The 20,021-nt window shown below is 41.0% G+C and overlaps 1 protein-coding gene across 13 annotated transcripts in view; it reads left to right on the top strand.

Moving 5' to 3' along the window:
• LOC110507290 (endothelin-converting enzyme 2) overlaps positions 1-20,021 on the top strand; it is a 232,875-nt gene that overhangs the window by 203,320 nt on the left and 9,534 nt on the right. For 11 of the 13 annotated variants that reach the window (XM_090224129.1, XM_021587172.3, XM_090224128.1 and 8 more), the window contains one exon: positions 8,698-8,840. In XM_090224129.1, the coding sequence (XP_090080255.1) occupies positions 8,698-8,840 (143 nt within the window). Of the gene's footprint in view, positions 1-8,697; positions 10,371-20,021 lie in introns of all 13 variants that reach the window. The other 2 variants (XR_016492575.1, XR_016492574.1) reach the window with 2 other exon arrangements.

The following is a 20,021-nucleotide window of genomic DNA, read 5'->3' as shown; positions in this document are numbered from 1 at the left end:
GGCCTGGTACATCGTTTGCTGCCCCGACCCATTCTGGATGCACTGTTTCAATGACTCAATATTTTGAATAAAACGGACGGCTAAGGCTGGGATGCCAATACAATCAAACTAGCAAGGGCAATGATCACAAGTCAGTCATAACGTGACTAATAGGATAGCGCACGTGTCAAACACAAGGCCCGCGGGCCGAATAGGGGAGACAAGCGAGTATAAATGAGTCAACCGATGAGTCATCTACTATATGAAAATACAGCCTGATGAGTTCAAATAGGTGAATTTCAAATGCCTTACAAACATTCTATGAAAATTTGAAAATGACAATATCTAAGTGGTTGCTTGTCAGAAAATGTAAAGCAAAAAAGTCTCATTCTTCAAGGGGGTGTATATGAACAGATTTAAATAAGATTTTGTTGAAATGTTGCTAAAACAATGTCAGTTCCACTTTAAGTACCTTACTGTCATTGTTTTCAATTACATGTTCAAAAGAAACACAACATCTTAGCAAGAGCAATTTTTCAAGCAAGAATTTAGCTAGGACTGTCTGAGTGGTCTGAGTGGGGAAGGGTAAACTGAAAACTAGCCGGTATTGGCAGAAGTTTGGAACTCTTTAGAATTGGTCTGTCACCAGGCATCCCACAACTCTATATTTTCAAACAGCTCTTACACTAAAAGGGCATTATCATCATTTTCAGGGTATTTTATTCCAACCTCATAGTGTGTAAATGTATATAAAACACAGGGAATTCACACTTTGTCTGCATATAGGCCTTTAAGAAAAGTGAGATTTAGAGTGAAAACAGAATAAAAAAAAAAAGATCAGTCGTTCTCTCCACTTTCTTTTTTTTGCCGTGGCACGAGTATTAGGGCTGTGGCGATCATGAAAATTTGTCAGCTGGTAAATGACATAACTAAATAACTGCTGGTCTCATGGTTATTGATCACAATTAACAAACACGTTTAGCATCTCCGGGCTTCTACTCGTACCCTACAAGCCAATGATGCAGACCTTTTGGAACATCTACAATTTAAAAAGTCTAATAAATCCCTTTTAATATAGCCTACACCATCACAATAAATCCATGATTTATTTTAGGCAGGTCTAAAGAATTATATGAAGAAAATGTAGCCTATTTCAGAAGAACAGAATAGTATATTCTGAGTTGTCATAATGTTCAGAACCAGATTATCACTGTTTCAGGTAAGACCCAAATGCAAACTGTCGCAGTAACAATGTTTATTACAGCAACAGAGGCAGGCAAAAGACAGGTCAAGGCAGACAGGGGTTGATAATCCAGAGTAGTGGGGCAAACGTACGGGATGACAGGCAGGCTCAGGACAGGCAGAGAAGGTCAAAACCAGGAACAATCAAGAGACAGGAACAGAGGGGAAAATGCTGGTAGGCTTGACAAAACAAAACAAACTGGCAATGGACAGCACAGGTATAAAAACACAGGGGATAATAGGGAAGATGGGTGACACCTGGAGAGGGTGGAGACAATCACAAAGACAGGTGAAACAGATAAGGGTGTGACACTGATCTGGCTATGTCATATGCCTGCGGGCTCCACTAGTTAATTTAGCAGACAATATTTTCTTATTCGCGTGCCATTATTTATAGTACAAAGAGTACAATTGAACATGGCTGAATAAAATGGAAAGGATATTTTCCCAAAACAATTTCCGAGGTAGTGCGCACATTCAGTGTGGTTAATAGCATCTCTGGTACAATTGGTAAAACGCAGTTGATTATAATAAATATAATTAATCCAGTCCACGTTCTTATTGAGAATAGACCACCTGGAAATGCTTAACTCTAATCCTGCTAGGATTCTGATCTCTTGCTTTGAACTCATCTGGCACCCCCCGTGGAACCCCAATGTTATCAATGTATACTTTGTCATCAAAAGACCCAGATGGAGTAGTTATTTTCTCCCGTTTGAATAAAACTTAATGTCTTGGTGTTGAATGAGTGTGAAAGGCATTCCCAAATGTACAAGGGAGCATACTCCTGTCCAATCTGCCAGTAAAACCTCGCACTGACATCATTTCCCAAGAGTACTGTACCGGGCCAAACGGTAATAATCTCCTCCGGTCACTGTAAAGGGAGGAACCTGTGGATATAAATCGTGCAAGTCAATGCAACTGTCATTATCTGGCATTCCTGCTTTCGTGAACAGCTTTACCATACTGGCCTAACCTCCTCTACCCGGAACCGTACTAGGGTGTCGACCAAGAACTGGTCATATCCATCATACCACAACCCTAGATCCTCCTTCATTACTGTTTAAAGGGTTATGCAATACATCCCTCTCTCCGGATTACAATCAAAAACTCTCACCTTCACTATACTCCACCTCCTTCCATACTGGGTGAGTGGATTCATATAGCCCTCTCTCTCCAAATGAGCTTATGACCTGTGTCCACGATCAATATGGGGACCTGCATATACCATAATGGCTCAAAGTCCTAGACTGCCATGTAGTTAGAGACCCCATTTGGTCTACATAAAACTCCATTGAGAGATTCTTTCCAAACTCTACTCTAACTTCCTGTCTACCCAGATCTAGGGATCTCTTATGCTTGTTTTGGAACAAAATCCTAATTTTCTAAACCATGTGTCAAATTACCACTCTCCGCATACTCAAGTAGGACGTGCTGTATCAGGAATATGGCACCCACGATAAGACAGCTCAGACGAACAGCTTCCATGTGAAGCCCCACCCTCTCCCCGAGAACACATCACTAGCAAGAGCCAGACACACCTTCACTTCTATGAAAAAATCAGGGGTGATAGAACAGGAAGGATTTACTTCATTCGAGAGATGGCCCCCGGAATTCTGTTAATTCCAGTTCTCCTCTCGAACACTGTTTATTGTTCGACAGTGTCGGTGTGTCTTACCCTCCCGCCGTGTGATATGAATCCGGGTAGCTCTTTCAGCTAGCTGTCACCAGGAGTCCTTGGTATGGTCCCCCCAACAAGCCTCGGGGACTGGATTGAGTGACTTCACCTGTAGTTCACCTGTAATGCATAAAATCATGGACATACAGGCTTGGTTAACAAACAGTCTCTCATATGTTTTATCTGATTATATCTTTAACTTCTATGCCTATTTGTTAGCTATTTTTTTATTTTTTTATTATTAGTTTCTTATCCAATAGGCCACTAACTTACCCACCCCCCTTTTGATACCTGGCTCTGCCGAGGTAACAACCTTATATACCCTAAATAATGACTTAGGTAGGATTAGTAAATTATCCTTATTTTCTGACATTATCATGTATGTCCAATTCTCCCTTGGGCATCCATTCATCTCAATCCTGTATCAATTCTCTGTCAAGTGTCTTATCTAGTTTAAGAAGTATCTGTGCTATTTATATATGTTCTTAAATATATATATTTACCGATTTTAAACAGTAATTCCTTTCTCTCCTATCTCTCAAAATGCCACTAAGCGTCTCACTGTTTGACGATCTAAAATCATTGATTTTAGAAAAAACATGTCTATAAGTGGCAATCTCTAAAGTCCTTACATTTCCTTAATCAATCTATCTTAATCCTTACAATAATCCTAAATCATCACAGATATCCTATATTCCTGTTAAATTTAATACTATTTAAAGAACTCCTAATAGTCAAACAGAGCCTAAATAAATGCTAACCATATCAAAATCCTTCCTACATTTACAAGCTCTTTCCTTCAGGGATCCTCAGTATTCTATCTGACAATAACATGAATTGAATATATGTTGCATAGTGTGGAATACCTTATCTATAGTAATTTATCACCCCTATTTATTCTCAATGATAAATATAATTATTTTATGTTGTAATATCAAATCAATAATAGCCAATTCAAAAACTTCACAGCTAATATTGTAAAACAGAATCCTGAAACACTTTCTCTTCAGTGATTCAAACAATAATTCTAAACCCCAAACTAAAACTCCATTATAATTCATTTACCTTAAAATTAGTAACCTGACTGACCACAAAGTCATTATACAAATGGCTCTCCCCTGAGGCTGATCAGACCTCAAAAGATAGCCATGACAAGGTCAATAGGTCATACCACCCTTTTATAGTCATGTTCCATACTACATTAGACATATTAAAGAACCCCTTTTCCTTAAAATCAAAAAAATTAACTTGTGTAATTAAAACTCATAAAATAAAAAAACTCAGTTCCATATGTGAGCGTGCCTCTTTAAATACCTTTGCACTAATACAAATAGTCCTAACAAATGTTTTATGTGTATATATTTGCAAACCTTAATGAATAAACAACTTAATAAACTTCCAGGGCTTTTTCAATTTGGTCGTTTATTCCCTCAACCTCACCCTCTCTCCTCAAGATTATCAATCCCAGGAAACATCTAAAAGTGAGACACCTAAACCTCAATTTTCCAAGAAGAACACAACACGCTTAACTAGCATTCACTATGCTACTTCGATTCAGAAACTCAAGTGAACTATAAACTAAACCTAATGATAACTCCCCTTTGACTCAAATCATTAATCATAAGTTTTAAACAATGTCTATGTATATGTTTACTTAAATGAACATGCTACCCTTAGATAAAATTAACCCGATAACATTATTATCCAATGTATTACTATTTCCCTCTGCCGCAAATGTCGTACATTTCTCAGTGTAAGAAATCCGTAATTTAATCCCAGATATTTAATAAAAATGTAAACGCATTCTCCCATGGCTCCTTCAACTTACATATTTTAGATAACTTCCATCCGTCCCGGAATAAGGAATCCTACTTAAACACCAGAATACAATGTTTAACTAAGTTAAATCAAACCCTAAAATTGGCCATAACCAGTAACCAAATAAACAAACAACTTTTATCAACAAAAAACAAACTATACAAAAACTCGCTACTATAATGCTTCAGATGACAAAATTACTCAGACTCACTTTTACATCTCAATAAAACAAATCATCATCTGCTTGTTCCTCAAGGTAAAAACAACTTGCCCCTGTTACAGACATCTACGTATCAGGGGAAAAGCTCAAATAACCAAATTCAACCTAGCTAATTTTCCGAAACATATGCAATTATGTTTTTTCTATCGAGGTTGCTTTTCAACATTAATACCCTAACATTGTTCCACATAATGGAAACAGTGCTCAAATTCACTGGTGTTACATAAACAATCAAACCTGGAATCAACAACCATCAGAATCCATTATCACGATGTTTTACGATTCAGACATTCAGTCTCCCTTTCTCATAGCCTAATACAGTCCAAATAAACGCCACAAATCTCATGCCCACCTAGCGAATCAGCTGCTAGTTTTTAGCATCTTCCCTGACTATCCTGACTACTCACAAACTACTTTTAGAAATGTATTTGGAAATTTTTTATCAACTTCTGAAAAGTGACTCAAAACAATAACTTTCCTTCTAAAAGACAAACAATTTTCTCCGTTACCCCCAGTCACAGCATCATTTCCGTGGCGACTAAAGTGCCTTGCGAGTGATGTCATCAACAAGCGCTCAACCTCGACCCAATCCGTAACGACTTTCAATGAATTGTAAATAATTGTTGGTTGTCTGCAGCAACAGTATAAACCAAACCTAATTTATCACATCTGTTCAAATCTTGAATTATAATTTACGACATCAACCAATATCTCTAAATTCGCTAATTTTATAAAAACATTTCGATGGGCATAAATCGTAATTGTCTCTTCGTTATTATTTAGAATTCATTTTGATTTAAGTAACTGTCTCGTCTTTGACTTAGCATTTTAATTACGACTCTATTCCCAATACGTTATTCACTTGTCTAATTAAAACTCCTAATAATCCATATGTGTGTGTACCCCTTTAAGATATCTTGTCTCTGGGAACAGGGAAATCCCCTTCAGCCAAACTTTTACTACAACAACGAAACCTAATAATTATGATAATCCCTTCACATCATTCGTTTTAAATCCCTCGATGTTTCATGTAACTCATTCATTCTATCTTTAAATTGTCGTCCCAAAATATTTTATACACTGCCATACACTCAAACCACTGTGATAAACGTGCACTGTCCCTTTAAGATAAGACATTTACTTGTTCCCCGTAATGAAAACAGATAGTGTTTTTAGAATACGTTAACTTCTTGTTCGAATTCACTGGTGTTACCTAACCAAAAATCAATACTCGGGAAAACAATCAACTTTTTACGATTCAACTATTCTTACCTATTTTATAGTCCAAAGTGTTGCACCATATAGCCCAATTGAATGCCTAGCCATTCCATTGCTAGCTGTAGCATCTTTTCAGACTATCCTTATGATATTTAGCTCCTTTAAAAAAAAAAAAAATGAACTTTTAGCCACTTTTGAAAAGTAACTCTAAGCTATAATGCACACATTTTCCCTCTAAATGCCACAACCCATTTTCTCTGTTTAAATTTGAGGAACTGTGTTGTCAACGTAAACCGAAGCCGCAGTCAGCCTGCCTCTGTAAAATATATATTCCCTATTCAGATTGAGTTCTGCTTTAAATTCTATCAACGAAGTAAAACCAACCAAACTTCTCAAGAGCCTACTAATATACACTACATGACCAAAAGTATGTGGATACCTGCTTGTCAAACATCTCATTCCAAAATCATGTGCATTAATATGGACTTGGTCCTCCCTTTACTGCTATAAAAGCCTCCACTCTTATGGGAAGGCTTTAAACTAGATGTTGGAACATTGCTGCAGGTACTTGCTTCCATTCAGCCACAAAAGCATTAGCGAGTTGGGCACTGATGTTGGGCGATTAGACCTGGCTCGCAGTCGGTGTTCCAATTCATCCCAAAGGTGTTCGATGGGGTTGAGATCAGGGTCCTGTGCAGGCCAGTCAAGTTCTTCCACACTGATCACGACAAACTATTTATGTATGGGCTTCTCTTTGTGTGTGGTGGCATTGTCATGCTGAAACAGGAAAGGGCCTTCCCCCAAACTGTTGCCACAAAGTTGGAAGCACAGAATCATCTAGAAAGTCATTGTATATTGTAGCGTTAAGATTTCCCTTCACTGGAACTTAGGGGCCCACCTCGAACCATGAAAAACAGCCCCAGACCATTATTCCTCCTCTACCAAACTTTACAGTTGGCACTATGCATTGAGAAGGTAGCATTCTCCTGGCATCCGCCAAACCCAGATTAGTCCGTTGGACTGCCAGATGGTATAACTATCACTCCATAGAACACGTTTTCATTGCTCCATATTCCAATGGCGGCAAGCTTTACACCACTCCACCTGACGCTTGGCATTGCACATGGTGATCTTAGGCTAGGCATGCTTTTAAATGAGGAAAGTTGAGAAATAAATATAGTAGGCCTAGCCTATAGAAGCTGATGGGATCTTCTTTTTAATAAATGCAATCAAACTCTGTTTTATCACGCAATTGCATAGCCTATAGAAACGTTGTCACCATGGGTTTATAGGAACACATTTCATTTCATTCCATGCATCAACCAGCTATGAGAAGCTGGCTCTCGCTGCATAACAGGTGATCTTATTCTACTCAAACTCTGCCAGGGCTCTCATGAAGTGTTTGATTTCATTTTCGATTCCATTTACATTGATGTCATAGGGATTTAAAGGGACAATAGAGCGCTGAGTACCAGGCCACAAGCAACTGGCCGTTAGCAGTTTGGTAGGCCACTAATGAACATGCAGTTTTGGAGATGCAGTTTTGGAGATGTTTAGTTACGGTCACATGGAATTTGACTGCGGTCATGACTCCTGACTGCCGGTGTGGCGTTAATATATTGGTCTCAAAGTCAAAATTCTAATCCCTAATCTTTAAACATGTTACAATGCATCGTAAGGATTGTTAGAAAAAAACAAGTAGTCCTACTGTAAATACTGTACTAACTGTCGCAGTCTCTTTGGTTTGCAATAAAGACCAAACAATTAAACAGCCCAGAATTTTTTTTAGCCCATCATCTCTCTACCTCCCTGCTCTGTGCTCGGCTCTGGATTAAGGCAGTGGAATGAGTGTCTGGGGCTGAGGGCTGATGGTTTTACTGTAATACCCCTACAGACCCTCCAGGATAGGGGTGGCTTTAGTTGAGTCTGAGATCTGGAATGCAAATATATGAGGGCTCCTCTTACTGTTTTGTCTCTCTCTCTCTGTATGATGGATAATTTGGTCCAGTTTGAAGGGATAGTTTACAAATCAAAGGTTGCGTTCAGATTCTCTACCCTTCTCCAGAAGTGTGCACTTGTTTACTCCCACTAATGCATTGGATTGGAGCAAGCATGGCTGAAGGGAATTTCCACCATATTCCTTTGAAATCTATGACGGGGAGTGTATGAGTGCAAATTTCGGGAGAAGGGAATAGAATCGTAATGTAGCCTAAATCACACAAAAAAATTGTTTGTCAGACTGTTTCAAACGTGAAATACAGTCTAATGTTATTGTGTGGGTGGTATAGTGGTTAGTCCACCATCTATATGGAGGGAATTCCCACTGCTTAAAAAACAAAAGTTGATCTGTCGTGTGGATTCACCATTATGTCTCATGAATCGGATAGATAGACACAATTTTGTATGTGAAAAGATTAAGTTATGTGGGAAATGGACTCCTTTCAACATGAGGCAACTTGAGTTCTGAAAATGTCTATAAACTTTGTTTTTGTGTTCAACTGTCTTTTTCACAAGGGTGACCTCTAACCTCTCTCGCCCTCAGCTGCTGGCTCCAGCGGTGGACTGGCTGGACTACCTGTCCTCGGCCCTGTCCCCTCTGGACCTGAACGATACAGAGCCAGTGGTGCTATATGCCAAGGAGTACTTGCAACAGGTGTCTGACCTGATCAACAAGACCGAGCGCAGGTGAGGACCTAGATGGAACTCAACCTGATCGTCCTTATTCCCCGACAGCCAAAGATCAGGTCACATGGTCAGGAAATTCTTATTAAATAGTTATTTTTCATGACAAGATCAAGACGTCATGGGAAATGTAATTTTATATTCCTATCTGGTCAAATAATCACATCACAACCAGATAAAGACATATTTTTCCAGTTGCTAAAAGTTAACTACTTTATAACACTTTCTATGAAGCCAGTATGCATAATGCATTATACAGCATTATAATACACCATGATAAAATAATAATGCAGTATTAGCAGAGTTAGACACACTTATAATGTAACAGTGCTTCATAACTGCAGGTCACTTTTTCCTAAAGGATCATACAGCATTATAATGACCATCAGTGTGATGCATTTCTAATGTTTTTGTTTCTCTCAACCAGTGCTATATGGGTTTTTTAGGTGAGCGCTGATGCCGCCCTGTGATAAGCAGTGCCCACTTTGTCAAAGGCGAAAATATTTTGATTGTCCATTCCCAGCGGGCCTCTCCAGGGTGGTGTAAAAAGTATTATTCTTTTGGCTCTGTGCTTCATAATTTTCCTTCAAATCGCAAGAGGCTGAATGTATGTCACAGGAGAAAGCATCCTAGTGAGAAAAACAGCACCCCTCTGTCTCTCTACATGTAGGCCATCTATCTGATGCTGTCTGGTCCAAACAAGTATGACATTGTTGCCGCCCATAGCGGCAGCAGCATCTTGAGCAGCCAGCAAGCATCTTGCCTCCCTTGACAAAAAAAAGTCTAACAAATTTGCCATTGAGCTAAACTAAGAATGGTCCTATCATATCCCTTTGAAAGCATATGTCATTGGCAGAAAAACTTGAATTGTTGCATCTTGTTGTGTTGTCCTCCACTGGCTAGCTAGCCAGCTTGCTAAAATTTTCCCTTTCCTAAATTAGCCATGGGTAGAGATTTGGACTTGTGTTTACTTCACCAATGATTATAACAGCGATTCTGATCAAACCATTAATTCATACATTGTTGTGCCCCTGGCCAGAGAAAATGGAAGATGTAGAAGGCTAATGCTAGATGTAGAAGGCTAATGTTGCCCGTGAATGGAAGTTAGGCTAGCGAGCAAGCATTTTCGTTAAGTCGCCTAGGACAACAAAAAATAAAAGGGTGTACTGTATGACAGTGATAGACTGTTTTGTCAACATGAAAGAGAGGATGATATTGACATTTCTCAACAAGTAGGGTGAGTCAACATGTTTTTCTACTTGAGCAAACACACACACACACACATAAATCAGAACCATGGACAACCACATAATATTTAGCGTTTGTTGATTGGACAAATAATTTTTGTTATCTTTTTGTTGCATTGTATTAGAATGACATGCTGACCACACCGCTCGCAGTACGTAGGTGATAGAAAGATGAACTGAGGTCCACAATCCAGTCCAGTTGGTGGTGGTAATGTCCCTTAATTGGTTGCCAACTGTCATATAAAGTCTGAAGAAGAACGAAGGAGGAGAGAATTCTAGAATCTAGGTAGGTTTACCCTTTTTATCTGGGGATTAATTGTCGGAGTAGAGGACCTTGTGCATTTCAGGTAAAATCAATCAATCAAATGTATTTATAAAGCCCTTTGTACATCAGCCGATGTCACAAAGTGCTATACAGAAACCCAGCCTAAAACCCCAAACAGCAAGCAATGCAGCTGTAGAAGCACGGTGGCTAGGAAAAAAAGGCGGGAATTTAGGAAGAAACCTAGAGCGGAATCAGGCTCTGAGGGGTGGCCAGTCCTCTTCTGGCTGTGCCGGGTGAAGATTATAACAGTACATGGCCAAGATGTTCAAATGTCCATAGATGACCAGCAGGGTCAATAATAATAATAATAATCACAGTGGTTGTAGAGGGTGCAAAAAGAACAACCCCATGTGTATATCACTGGACATATTAGCTAGCAACAGCAAGCAAGCAAGCCAAATGGCCATGAATGCATTTCACTAAGGTCTACTACACCTGTTGTATTCGGCGCACATGACAAATTAACTTTGATTTGATGTTTCACGCGTTTAGACCTGTCCCCAAATTAATATAGGTGGTTCAGAGTTTGTTTTGATATTTCAACCTGATTGCGTCTGGTGTGGCTGGACAAAATGATGGCGCACATGGACACACCCGCGTTCCCAGTCTAGTCAGCATGTAAGCATAGGTGATTTGATGATGTTGAAATGGTGCTGGAATAGTGCAGGCAGCTTGCTTGACAATGCTGTAGGTCATGTTACTGTACAGTCATGGCAAAGTTTTGAATGACACAAATATACATTTTCACAAAGTCTGCTGCCTCAGTTTGTATGATGCCAATGATTTCAGTGATTTTCTCATTAGCCTAGGTGTGAATGTTGGCGAGGACAAGTCTGGAGATCACTCTGTCATGCTGATTGAGTTTGAATAACAGACTGGAAGCTTCAAAAGGAGGGTGGTGCTTGGAATCATTGTTCTTCCTCTGTCAAGCATGGTTACCTGCAAGGAAACACGTGCCGTCATCATTGCTTTGCACTGGCCTGGTGTCAAGAAGGGCAGCAAAGAAGCCACTTCTCTCCAGGAAAAACATCAGGGACAGACTGATATTCTGAAAAAGGTACAGGGATTGGACTGCTGAGGACTGGGGTAAAGTAATTTTCTCTGCTGAATCCCCTTTCCGATTGTTTGGGACATCCGGAAAAAAGCTTGTCCGGAGAAGACAAGGTGAGCGCTACAATCAGTCCTGTGTCATGCCAACAGTAAAGCATCCTGAGACCATTCACTCACAATTTTGCCAAAGAACACAGCCATGAATGAAGAGTGGTACCAACACATCCTCCGAGAGCAATTCCTACCAACCATCCAGGAACAGTTTGGTGACGAACAATGCCTTTTCCAGCATGATGGAGCACCTTGCCATAAGGCAAAAGTGATAACTAAGTGGCTCGGTGAGCAAAACATCGATATTTTGGGTCCATGGCCAGGAAACTCCCCAGACCTTAATCCCATTGAGAACTTGTGGTCAATCCTCAAGAGGTGGGTGGATAAACAAAAACCAACAAATTCTGACAAACTCCAAGCATTGATTATGCCCGAATTTTTTATTTATTTTATTTCACCTTTATTTAACCAGGTAGGCAAGTTGAGAACAAGTTCTCATTTACAATTGCGACCTGGCCAAGATAAAGCAAAGCAGTTCGACACATACAACGACACAGAGTTACACATGTAGTAAAACAAACATACAGTCAATAATACAGTATAAACAAGTCTAAATACGATGTGAGCAAATGAGGTGAGATAAGGGAGGTAAAGGCAAAAAAAGGCCATGGTGGCAAAGTAAATACAATATAGCAAGTAAAACACTGGAATGGTAGATTTGCAATGGAAGAATGTGCAAAGTGCAAAGTAGAAAAAAAAATAATGGGGTGCAAAGGAGCTAAATAAATAAATTAATTAATTAAATACAGTAGGGAAAGAGGTAGTTGTTTGGGCTAAATTATAGGTGGGCTATGTACAGGTGCAGTAATCTGTGAGCTGCTCTGACAGTTGGTGCTTAAAGCTAGTGAGGGAGATAAGTGTTTCCAGTTTCAGAGATTTTTGTAGTTCGTTCCAGTCATTGGCAGCAGAGAACTGGAAGGAGAGGCGGCCAAAGAAAGAATTGGTTTTGGGGGTGACTAGAGAGATATACCTGCTGGAGCGTGTGCTACAGGTGGGAGATGCTATGGTGACCAGCGAGCTGAGATAAGGGGGGACTTTACCTAGCAGGGTCTTGTAGATGACATGGAGCCAGTGGGTTTGGCAACGAGTATGAAGCGAGGGCCAGCCAACGAGAGCGTACAGGTCGCAATGGTGGGTAGAATATGGGGCTTTGGTGACAAAACGGATTGATGATAGATAGACTGCATCCAATTTGTTGAGTAGGGTATTGGAGGCTATTTTGTAAATGACATCGCCAAAGTCGAGGATTGGTAGGATGGTCAGTTTTACAAGGGTATGTTTGGCAGCATGAGTGAAGGATGCTTTGTTGCGAAATAGGAAGCCAATTCTAGATTTAACTTTGGATTGGAGATGTTTGATATGGGTCTGGAAGGAGAGTTTACAGTCTAACCAGACACCTAAGTATTTGTAGTTGTCCACATATTCTAAGTCAGAGCCGTCCAGAGTAGTGATATTGGACAGGCGGGTAGGTGCAGGTAGCGATCGGTTGAAGAGCATGCATTTAGTTTTACTTGTATTTAAGAGCAATTGGAGGCCACGGAAGGAGAGTTGTATGGCATTGAAGCTTGCCTGGAGGGTTGTTAACACAGTGTCCAAAGAAGGGCCAGAAGTATACAGAATGTTGTCGTCTGCGCAGAGGTGGATCAGAGACTCACCTGCAGCAAGAGCGACCTCATTGATGTATACAGAGAAGAGAGTCGGTCCAAGAATTGAACCCTGTGGCACCCCCATAGAGACTGCCAGAGGTCCGGACAGCAGACCCTCCGATTTGACACACTGAACTCTATCAGAGAAGTAGTTGGTGAACCAGGCGAGGCAATCATTTGAGAAACCATGGCTGCCGAGTCTGCCGATGAGGATGTGGTGATTGACAGAGTCGAAAGCCTTGGGGCTGCCATCAGTCAGGATATGGCCCAGACGTTATTTGACAGCATGCCAGGGTGGATTGCAGAGGTCTTGAAAAAGAAGGGTCAACACTGCAAATATTGACTCTTTGCATCAACTTCATGTAATTGTCAATAAAAGCCTTTGACACGCTTGTAATTATACTTCAGTATTCCATAGTAACATCTGACTAAAATATCTAAAGACTGAAGCAGCAAACTTTGTGGAAATTAATATTTGTGTCATTCTCAACTTTTGGCCATGACTGTACAATTAAATTAATATGCTTTGTGGACTTCACTGGACAGAGGTTGATATCCGGTTTTGTGATAAAACAAAGGTGTGGTGGAATTTATTCTGCCACTGTCTTTTGTCTCGGCCTTTGGGCCTAATATCACATTCGCAAGGCATATGGATTAACAGGTTATAGCGCAAATGCAATTATCACAACACATAGGTTGTAATATGGTGTGGGGGGGTGGGGGCATCACTTCCCCAGTGATTTTTACCCACGCATCGCTACTGAGGACAGGTCAAAGTAGAATGGACAATCACAACTGTTTCACACCATTGTCATGATCAGTGGTTTCAAGTTTGTGTCTGATCATAGCGAAAGAGAAAATAGTTCTGCATTTCCCTGCTGTGTAAACACATTGCAAATAGGCTCATGATAACTCCTGATGACGTTTTGCAAACAGGGTGCCTACCACATGGATGGGCATTCATAAAATTCAATTTGGGACGAAATGTTAGGCTACATCAAACAAACCAATCATATACATAGGTAAGGGAAGACCCCCATGAAATGGACAAAAATGAATGGCATCTTATTGCCATTGTATGAAACATATACACAATTGCAAATACCACTCAATTGGATGGCAATTAATTCGAAGTTTATGGCAACTGGCATATGGCAAATGCCAAGTGTCGTACAGCAAAAATCCCAAAGATGGTGATTGCGCTCCACAGTCATTTTTCATATTGCAAATGGACATAAAGTCAAGACCCAAGTGTCAATTTCAAAATTGTAATATTTTTTAAATATCTTTTAAAAAATGTATCACCTCCTCAAAAGTCAGTAAAACATTGCCAAATGCCCAAATGCAATATATAAGTATTGAAAGTGCCAAATCAGGATGTTATGTCCATTTGCCATATGTGATCATAGGAAGTCGGCTTCCGAACCCAAAAGTCAGTGAACCAAGTCCAAATGGCATTTATACTGCCCAAATGAGATAGTGATATATATATATATATCACTATGTTAAGCCCTGAATCAACCTAGAAGGTCTATTTGTCATGTATGATGAGAGAGAAGTCGGACTCTTTTTTTTTTTTTTTTTTTTTTTTTTTTTTACGTCCAAAATGGATGGGCACGGGTGGGGGGTGCTCAGTACCCAGCCCTGGACCAAACTGACACCAAACCCACTTTGTCCAACCCGGTTAGAAGCCAACTATCACATATTTCAGGGCAGGCCCAAAATTCACAGCGCCTTCTGTTTAAACCATAATAAAAACATAAAACACGTAGTTATGTTCTAGGTGTGGGTCCAGTTCTGACATTATGTGTAGGCCTAGCTGAAGCGACCCCGAATCCTGAGTTTTGTCCAATAGGTCATTCGGAGCCCAAACAGCGATCTTAATTAGTGCTGAAAATTAACTTTTTCCGGGCTTTGCTGTGGGGTCCCTGAAATAGATATCGGACAGAAACTTTAGGGCCCGTCTCTATGGGCCGATAAGGTTTCAATGCACCTAGACTTTTCTAAATGTCGTCATTTTCGCGCTGGTCAAAATTAATTGAAATTGCAAATGTACGAGGCTGTTTCTTGGCCTGAGAACGTCAAGAGCCACATAACTCACCATGCACGATCGACTTAAGCTCTAGAAGATGCATATAAAGTTTCAGAGCTCTAGGTCTGACGGTTCTTTGATAGTTTGAACGCAGGTAACTATTGCAGGTTCTGTGTCTTTAAGTCCCTCACTGTGTTACTCCCCATTAACTGTGTGTGATTTCAGAAAATCACAGAGATCACATAGCGCTCCGAAACACACCTTGAACGGATTCGTCTGAACATGCCGCAACTGGATCTATTTTTAAAATATATATATTATTTGGCCATCACCAATTGTAAAATTGGTGGGTTCTTTTTTCCCAGAAAAAATGGCCTTAACTCAAAAAGCGTTGAGGCCTCGATGCCATCTTGTAACTGGGCTAACAGCCCATTAGGCCAAACCTGTGCTCACCAAGTTTCTTCTTCGAAGTCTTTTCCGTTTAGGAAAAATGGACATGTCATTTTGGTGATGTTTTGTACATTTGCAATAAGCAGCCATTCGCCATCAGGTGAAATTTTCAGGAACAGTGGAAAAATGACAAATTTGAAAATGGTATAAAACGGAAACCAAATGTTCGAGAGACTTTATTTGATGACTTCCCGAAAGATCTGGCCCTGGGGCACGGCCTGAGGCCGTCGGCATATTTTAAAATCATTCGCGCAAGTCTAATAAGGGACAGTACATTTGCGATATGGAGATCGTCATCAATCATACAGCAAATTCAGTTTGCTTCCCTTGTGTAGGTGATGGGACAAGACTGCAACTACTAATTGGATACCATGAAATTGGGGAGAAAAATGGGTAAAAATAAGTGGATATTATGATATCCTAATAATGTGCTGCTCGTTGACATAAACATTATCATTATATTGCTGTATGATCCTTGAGGAAAAAATTACTAGCAATTATGAAGCACTATGCTGCTGTATGTTGCAAGTGGTTATGATTAGACTATTGGTATATAGAAATATGAATCTTAATGTGTACTGAACTGTATAACTAAATACTGCTTTAGTACTCTATCATATTGCATTATGAGTACATGTATAGTTGAAGCTGGAAGTTTACATACTCCTCAGCCAAGTACATTTAAATGCAGTTTTTCACAATTCCTGACATTTAATCCTAGTAAAAATCCTCTGACTTAGGTCAGTTAGGATCACCACTTTTATTTAAAAAATGTGCAATGTCAGAATAAAATCAAATCAAATGTATTTGTCACATACACATGGTTAGCAGATGTTAATGCGAGCGTAGCGAAATGCTTGTGCTTCTAGTTCCGACAATGCAGTAATAATCAACGAGTAATCTAACCTAACAATTCCAAAACTACTACCTTATACACACAAGTGTAAAGGGATAAATAATATGTACATAAAGATATATGAATGAGTGATGGTACAGCACGGCATAGGCAATATGGAGTAGATGTTATAGAGTACAGTATATACATATGAGATGAGTAATGAGGGTATGTAAACATTATATTAAGTAGCATTGTTTAAAGTGGCTAGTGATATATTTTTACATCAATTTCCATCAATATCCATTATTAAAGTGGCTGGAGTGGAGTCAGTGTGTTGGCAGCAGCCACTCAATGCTAGTGGTGGTTGTTTAACAGTCTGATGGCCTTGAGATAGAAGCTGTTTTTCAGTCTCTCGGTCCCTGCTTTGATGCACCTGTACTGACCTCGCCTTCTGGATGATAGCAGGGTGAACAGGCAGTGGCTCGGGTGGTTGTTGTCCTTGATGATCTTTATGGCCTTCCTGTGACATCGGGTGGTGTAGGTGTCCTAGAGGGCAGGTAGTTTGCCCCCGGTGATGCGTTGTGCAGACCTCACTACCCTCTGGAGAGCCTTACGGTTGTGGGCGGAGCAGTTGCCGTACCAGGCGGTGATACAGCCCGAACAGGATGCTCTCGATTGTGCATCTGTAAAAGTTTGTGTGCTTTTGGTGACAAGCCTTCTTCACAACGTTGTCTGTGTGGGTGGACCAATTCAGTTTGTCTGTGATGTGTACGCCGAGGAACTTAAACCTTACTACTCTCCACTACTGTCCCGTCGATGTGGATCGGGGGGTGCTCCCTCTGCTGTTTCCTGAAGTCCACAATCATCTCCTTTGTTTTGTTGTAGGCCGTCTCGTCATTGTTGGTAATCAAGCTTACCACTGCAGTGGCGTCCGCAAACTTGATGATTGAGTTGGAGGCGTGCATGGCCACACCGTCGTGGGTGAACAGGGAGTACAGGAGAGGGCTCAGAACGCACCCTTGTGGGGCCCCAGTGTTGAGGATCAGCAGGGTGGAGATGTTGTTACCTTCCCTCACCACCTGGGGGCGGCCCGTCAGGAAGTACAGTACCAAGTTGCACAGGGCGGGGTCACGACCCAGGGTCTCGGGCTTGGTGACGAGTTTGGATGGTACTATGGTGTTACATGCTGAGCTGTAGTCGATAAACAGAATTCTCACATAGGTATTCCTCTTGTCCAGATGGGTTAGGGCAGTGTGCAGTGTTTGCGATTGCTTCGTCTGTGGACCTATTTGGGAGGTAAGCAAATTGGAGTGGGTCTAGGGTGTCAGGTTGGGTGAAGGTGATATGGTCCTTGACTAGTCTCTCAAAGCACTTGATGATGACGGAAGTGAATGCCACTGGGCGGTAGTCGTTTAGCTCCGTTACCTTAGTTTTCTTGGGAACAGGGACAATGGTGGCCCTCTTGAAGCATGTGGGAACAGCAGACTGGGATAAGGATTGATTGATTGAATATGTCCGTAAACACACCAGCTAGCTGGTCTGCGCATGCTCTGAGGACGTTGCTGGGGATGCCGTCTGGTCCTGCAGCCTTGCGAGGGTTAACACGTTTAAATGTTTTACTCACATCAGCTGCAATGAAGCAGAGTCCGCAGGTTTTGCCCGCTTTGTCCTCAAAGCGGGCAAAAAGTTATTTAGTCTGTTTGGGAGCAAGACATCCTGGTCCGCGACGTGGCTGGTTTTCTTTTTGTAATCCGTGATTTACTGTAGACCCTGCCACATACCTCTTGTGTCTGAGCCGGTGAATTGCGACCCTACTTTGTCTCTATACTGACGCTTAGCTTGTTTGATTGCCTTACGGAGGGAATAGCTACACTGTTTATATTCGGTCATGTTTCCGGTCACCTTGCCCTGGTTAAAAGCAGTGGTTTGCGCTTTCAGTTTCACGCGAATGCTGCCATCAAGCCACGGTTTCTGGTTTGGGAATGTTTTAATTGTTGTTATGGGTACAACATCGTCAAAGCACGTTCTAATGAACTCGCTCACCGAATCAGCGTATTCGTCAATGTTGTTTTTGGACGCAATGCGGAACATATCCCAATCCACGTGATCGAAGCAGTCTTGAAGCGTGGAATCAGATTGGCCGGACCAGCGTTGAACAGACCTGAGCGCCCGGAGTTTCTTGTTTTATTTTCTGTCTGTAGGCTGGGAGCAACAAAATGGAGTCGTGGTCAGCTTTTCCGAAAGGAGGGTGGGGGAGGGCCTTATATGCGCCGCGGAAGTTAGAATCTAGGGTTTTACCAGCCCTGATTGCGCTGATACAATTTAGGGAGTCTTGTTTTCAGATTAGCCTTGTTAAAATCCCCAGCTACAAGAATGCAGCCTCAGGATATGTGGTTTCCAGTTTGCATAGAGTCAAATAAAGTTCATTCCGGGCCATCGATGTGTCTGCTTGGGGGGGAATATATACTAGTAGAGAATGATTTATTTCATCACATTCCCAGTGGGTCAGAAGTTTACATCCACTCAATTAGTATTTGGTAGTATTGCCTTTAAATTGTTTAACTTGGGTCAAACGTTTTGGGTAGCCTAGTGGTTAGAGTGTTGGACTAATAACCGGAAGGTTGCAAGTTCAAACCCCCGAGCTGACAAGGTACAAATCTGTCGTTCTGCCCCTGAACAGGCCGTCATTGAAAATAAGAATTTTTCTTAACTGACTTGCCTGATTAAATAAAGGTAAAATAAATAGCATTCCACAATAAGTTGGGTGAATTTTGGACCATTCCTCCTGACAGAGCTGGTGTAACTGAGTCAGGTTTGGAAGGCCTCTTTGCTCGCACATGCTTTTCAGGTCTCCCCACAAATGTTCTATAGTGTTGAGGTCAGGGCTTTGTGATTGTCACTCCAATTCCTTTACTTTGTTGTCCTTAAGCCATTTTGCCACAACTTTTGAAGTATGCTTGGGGTCATTGTCCATTTGGAAGACCCATTTGTGACCAAGCTTTAACTTTAACTGATGTCTTGAGATGTTGCTTCAATATATCCACATAATTTTCCTACATCATGATGCCATCTAATTTGTGAAGTGCACCTGTCCCTCCTGCAGCAAAGCACCCCCACAACATGATGCTGCCACCTCCCATGCTTCACGGTTGGGATGGTGTTCTTCGTCTTGCAATCCTACCCCCTTTCCTCCAAACATAACGAAGGGCATTATGGCCAAACAGTTCTATTTTTGTTTCATCAGATCAGAGGACATTTCTCCAAAAAGTATGATTTTTCCCCATGCGTAGTCTGGCTTTTTTATGGCGGTTTTGGAGCAGTGGCTTCTTCCTTGATGAACGGCCTTTCAGATTATGTCGATATAGGACTTGTTTTACTGTGGATATCGATACTTTTGTACCTGTTTCCTCCAGCAACTTCACAAGGTCCTTTCCTGTTGTTCTTGGATTGATTTGCACTTTTCACACCAAAGTACGTTCATCTCT

Source organism: Oncorhynchus mykiss, chromosome 27, assembly GCF_057628025.1.
Source record: "Oncorhynchus mykiss isolate SJ-2025 chromosome 27, ASM5762802v1, whole genome shotgun sequence".
NCBI lineage: Eukaryota > Metazoa > Chordata > Actinopteri > Salmoniformes > Salmonidae > Oncorhynchus > Oncorhynchus mykiss.
Note: the sequence above shows the minus strand (reverse complement) of the source record. Positions and strands in the feature narration are given on the sequence as shown.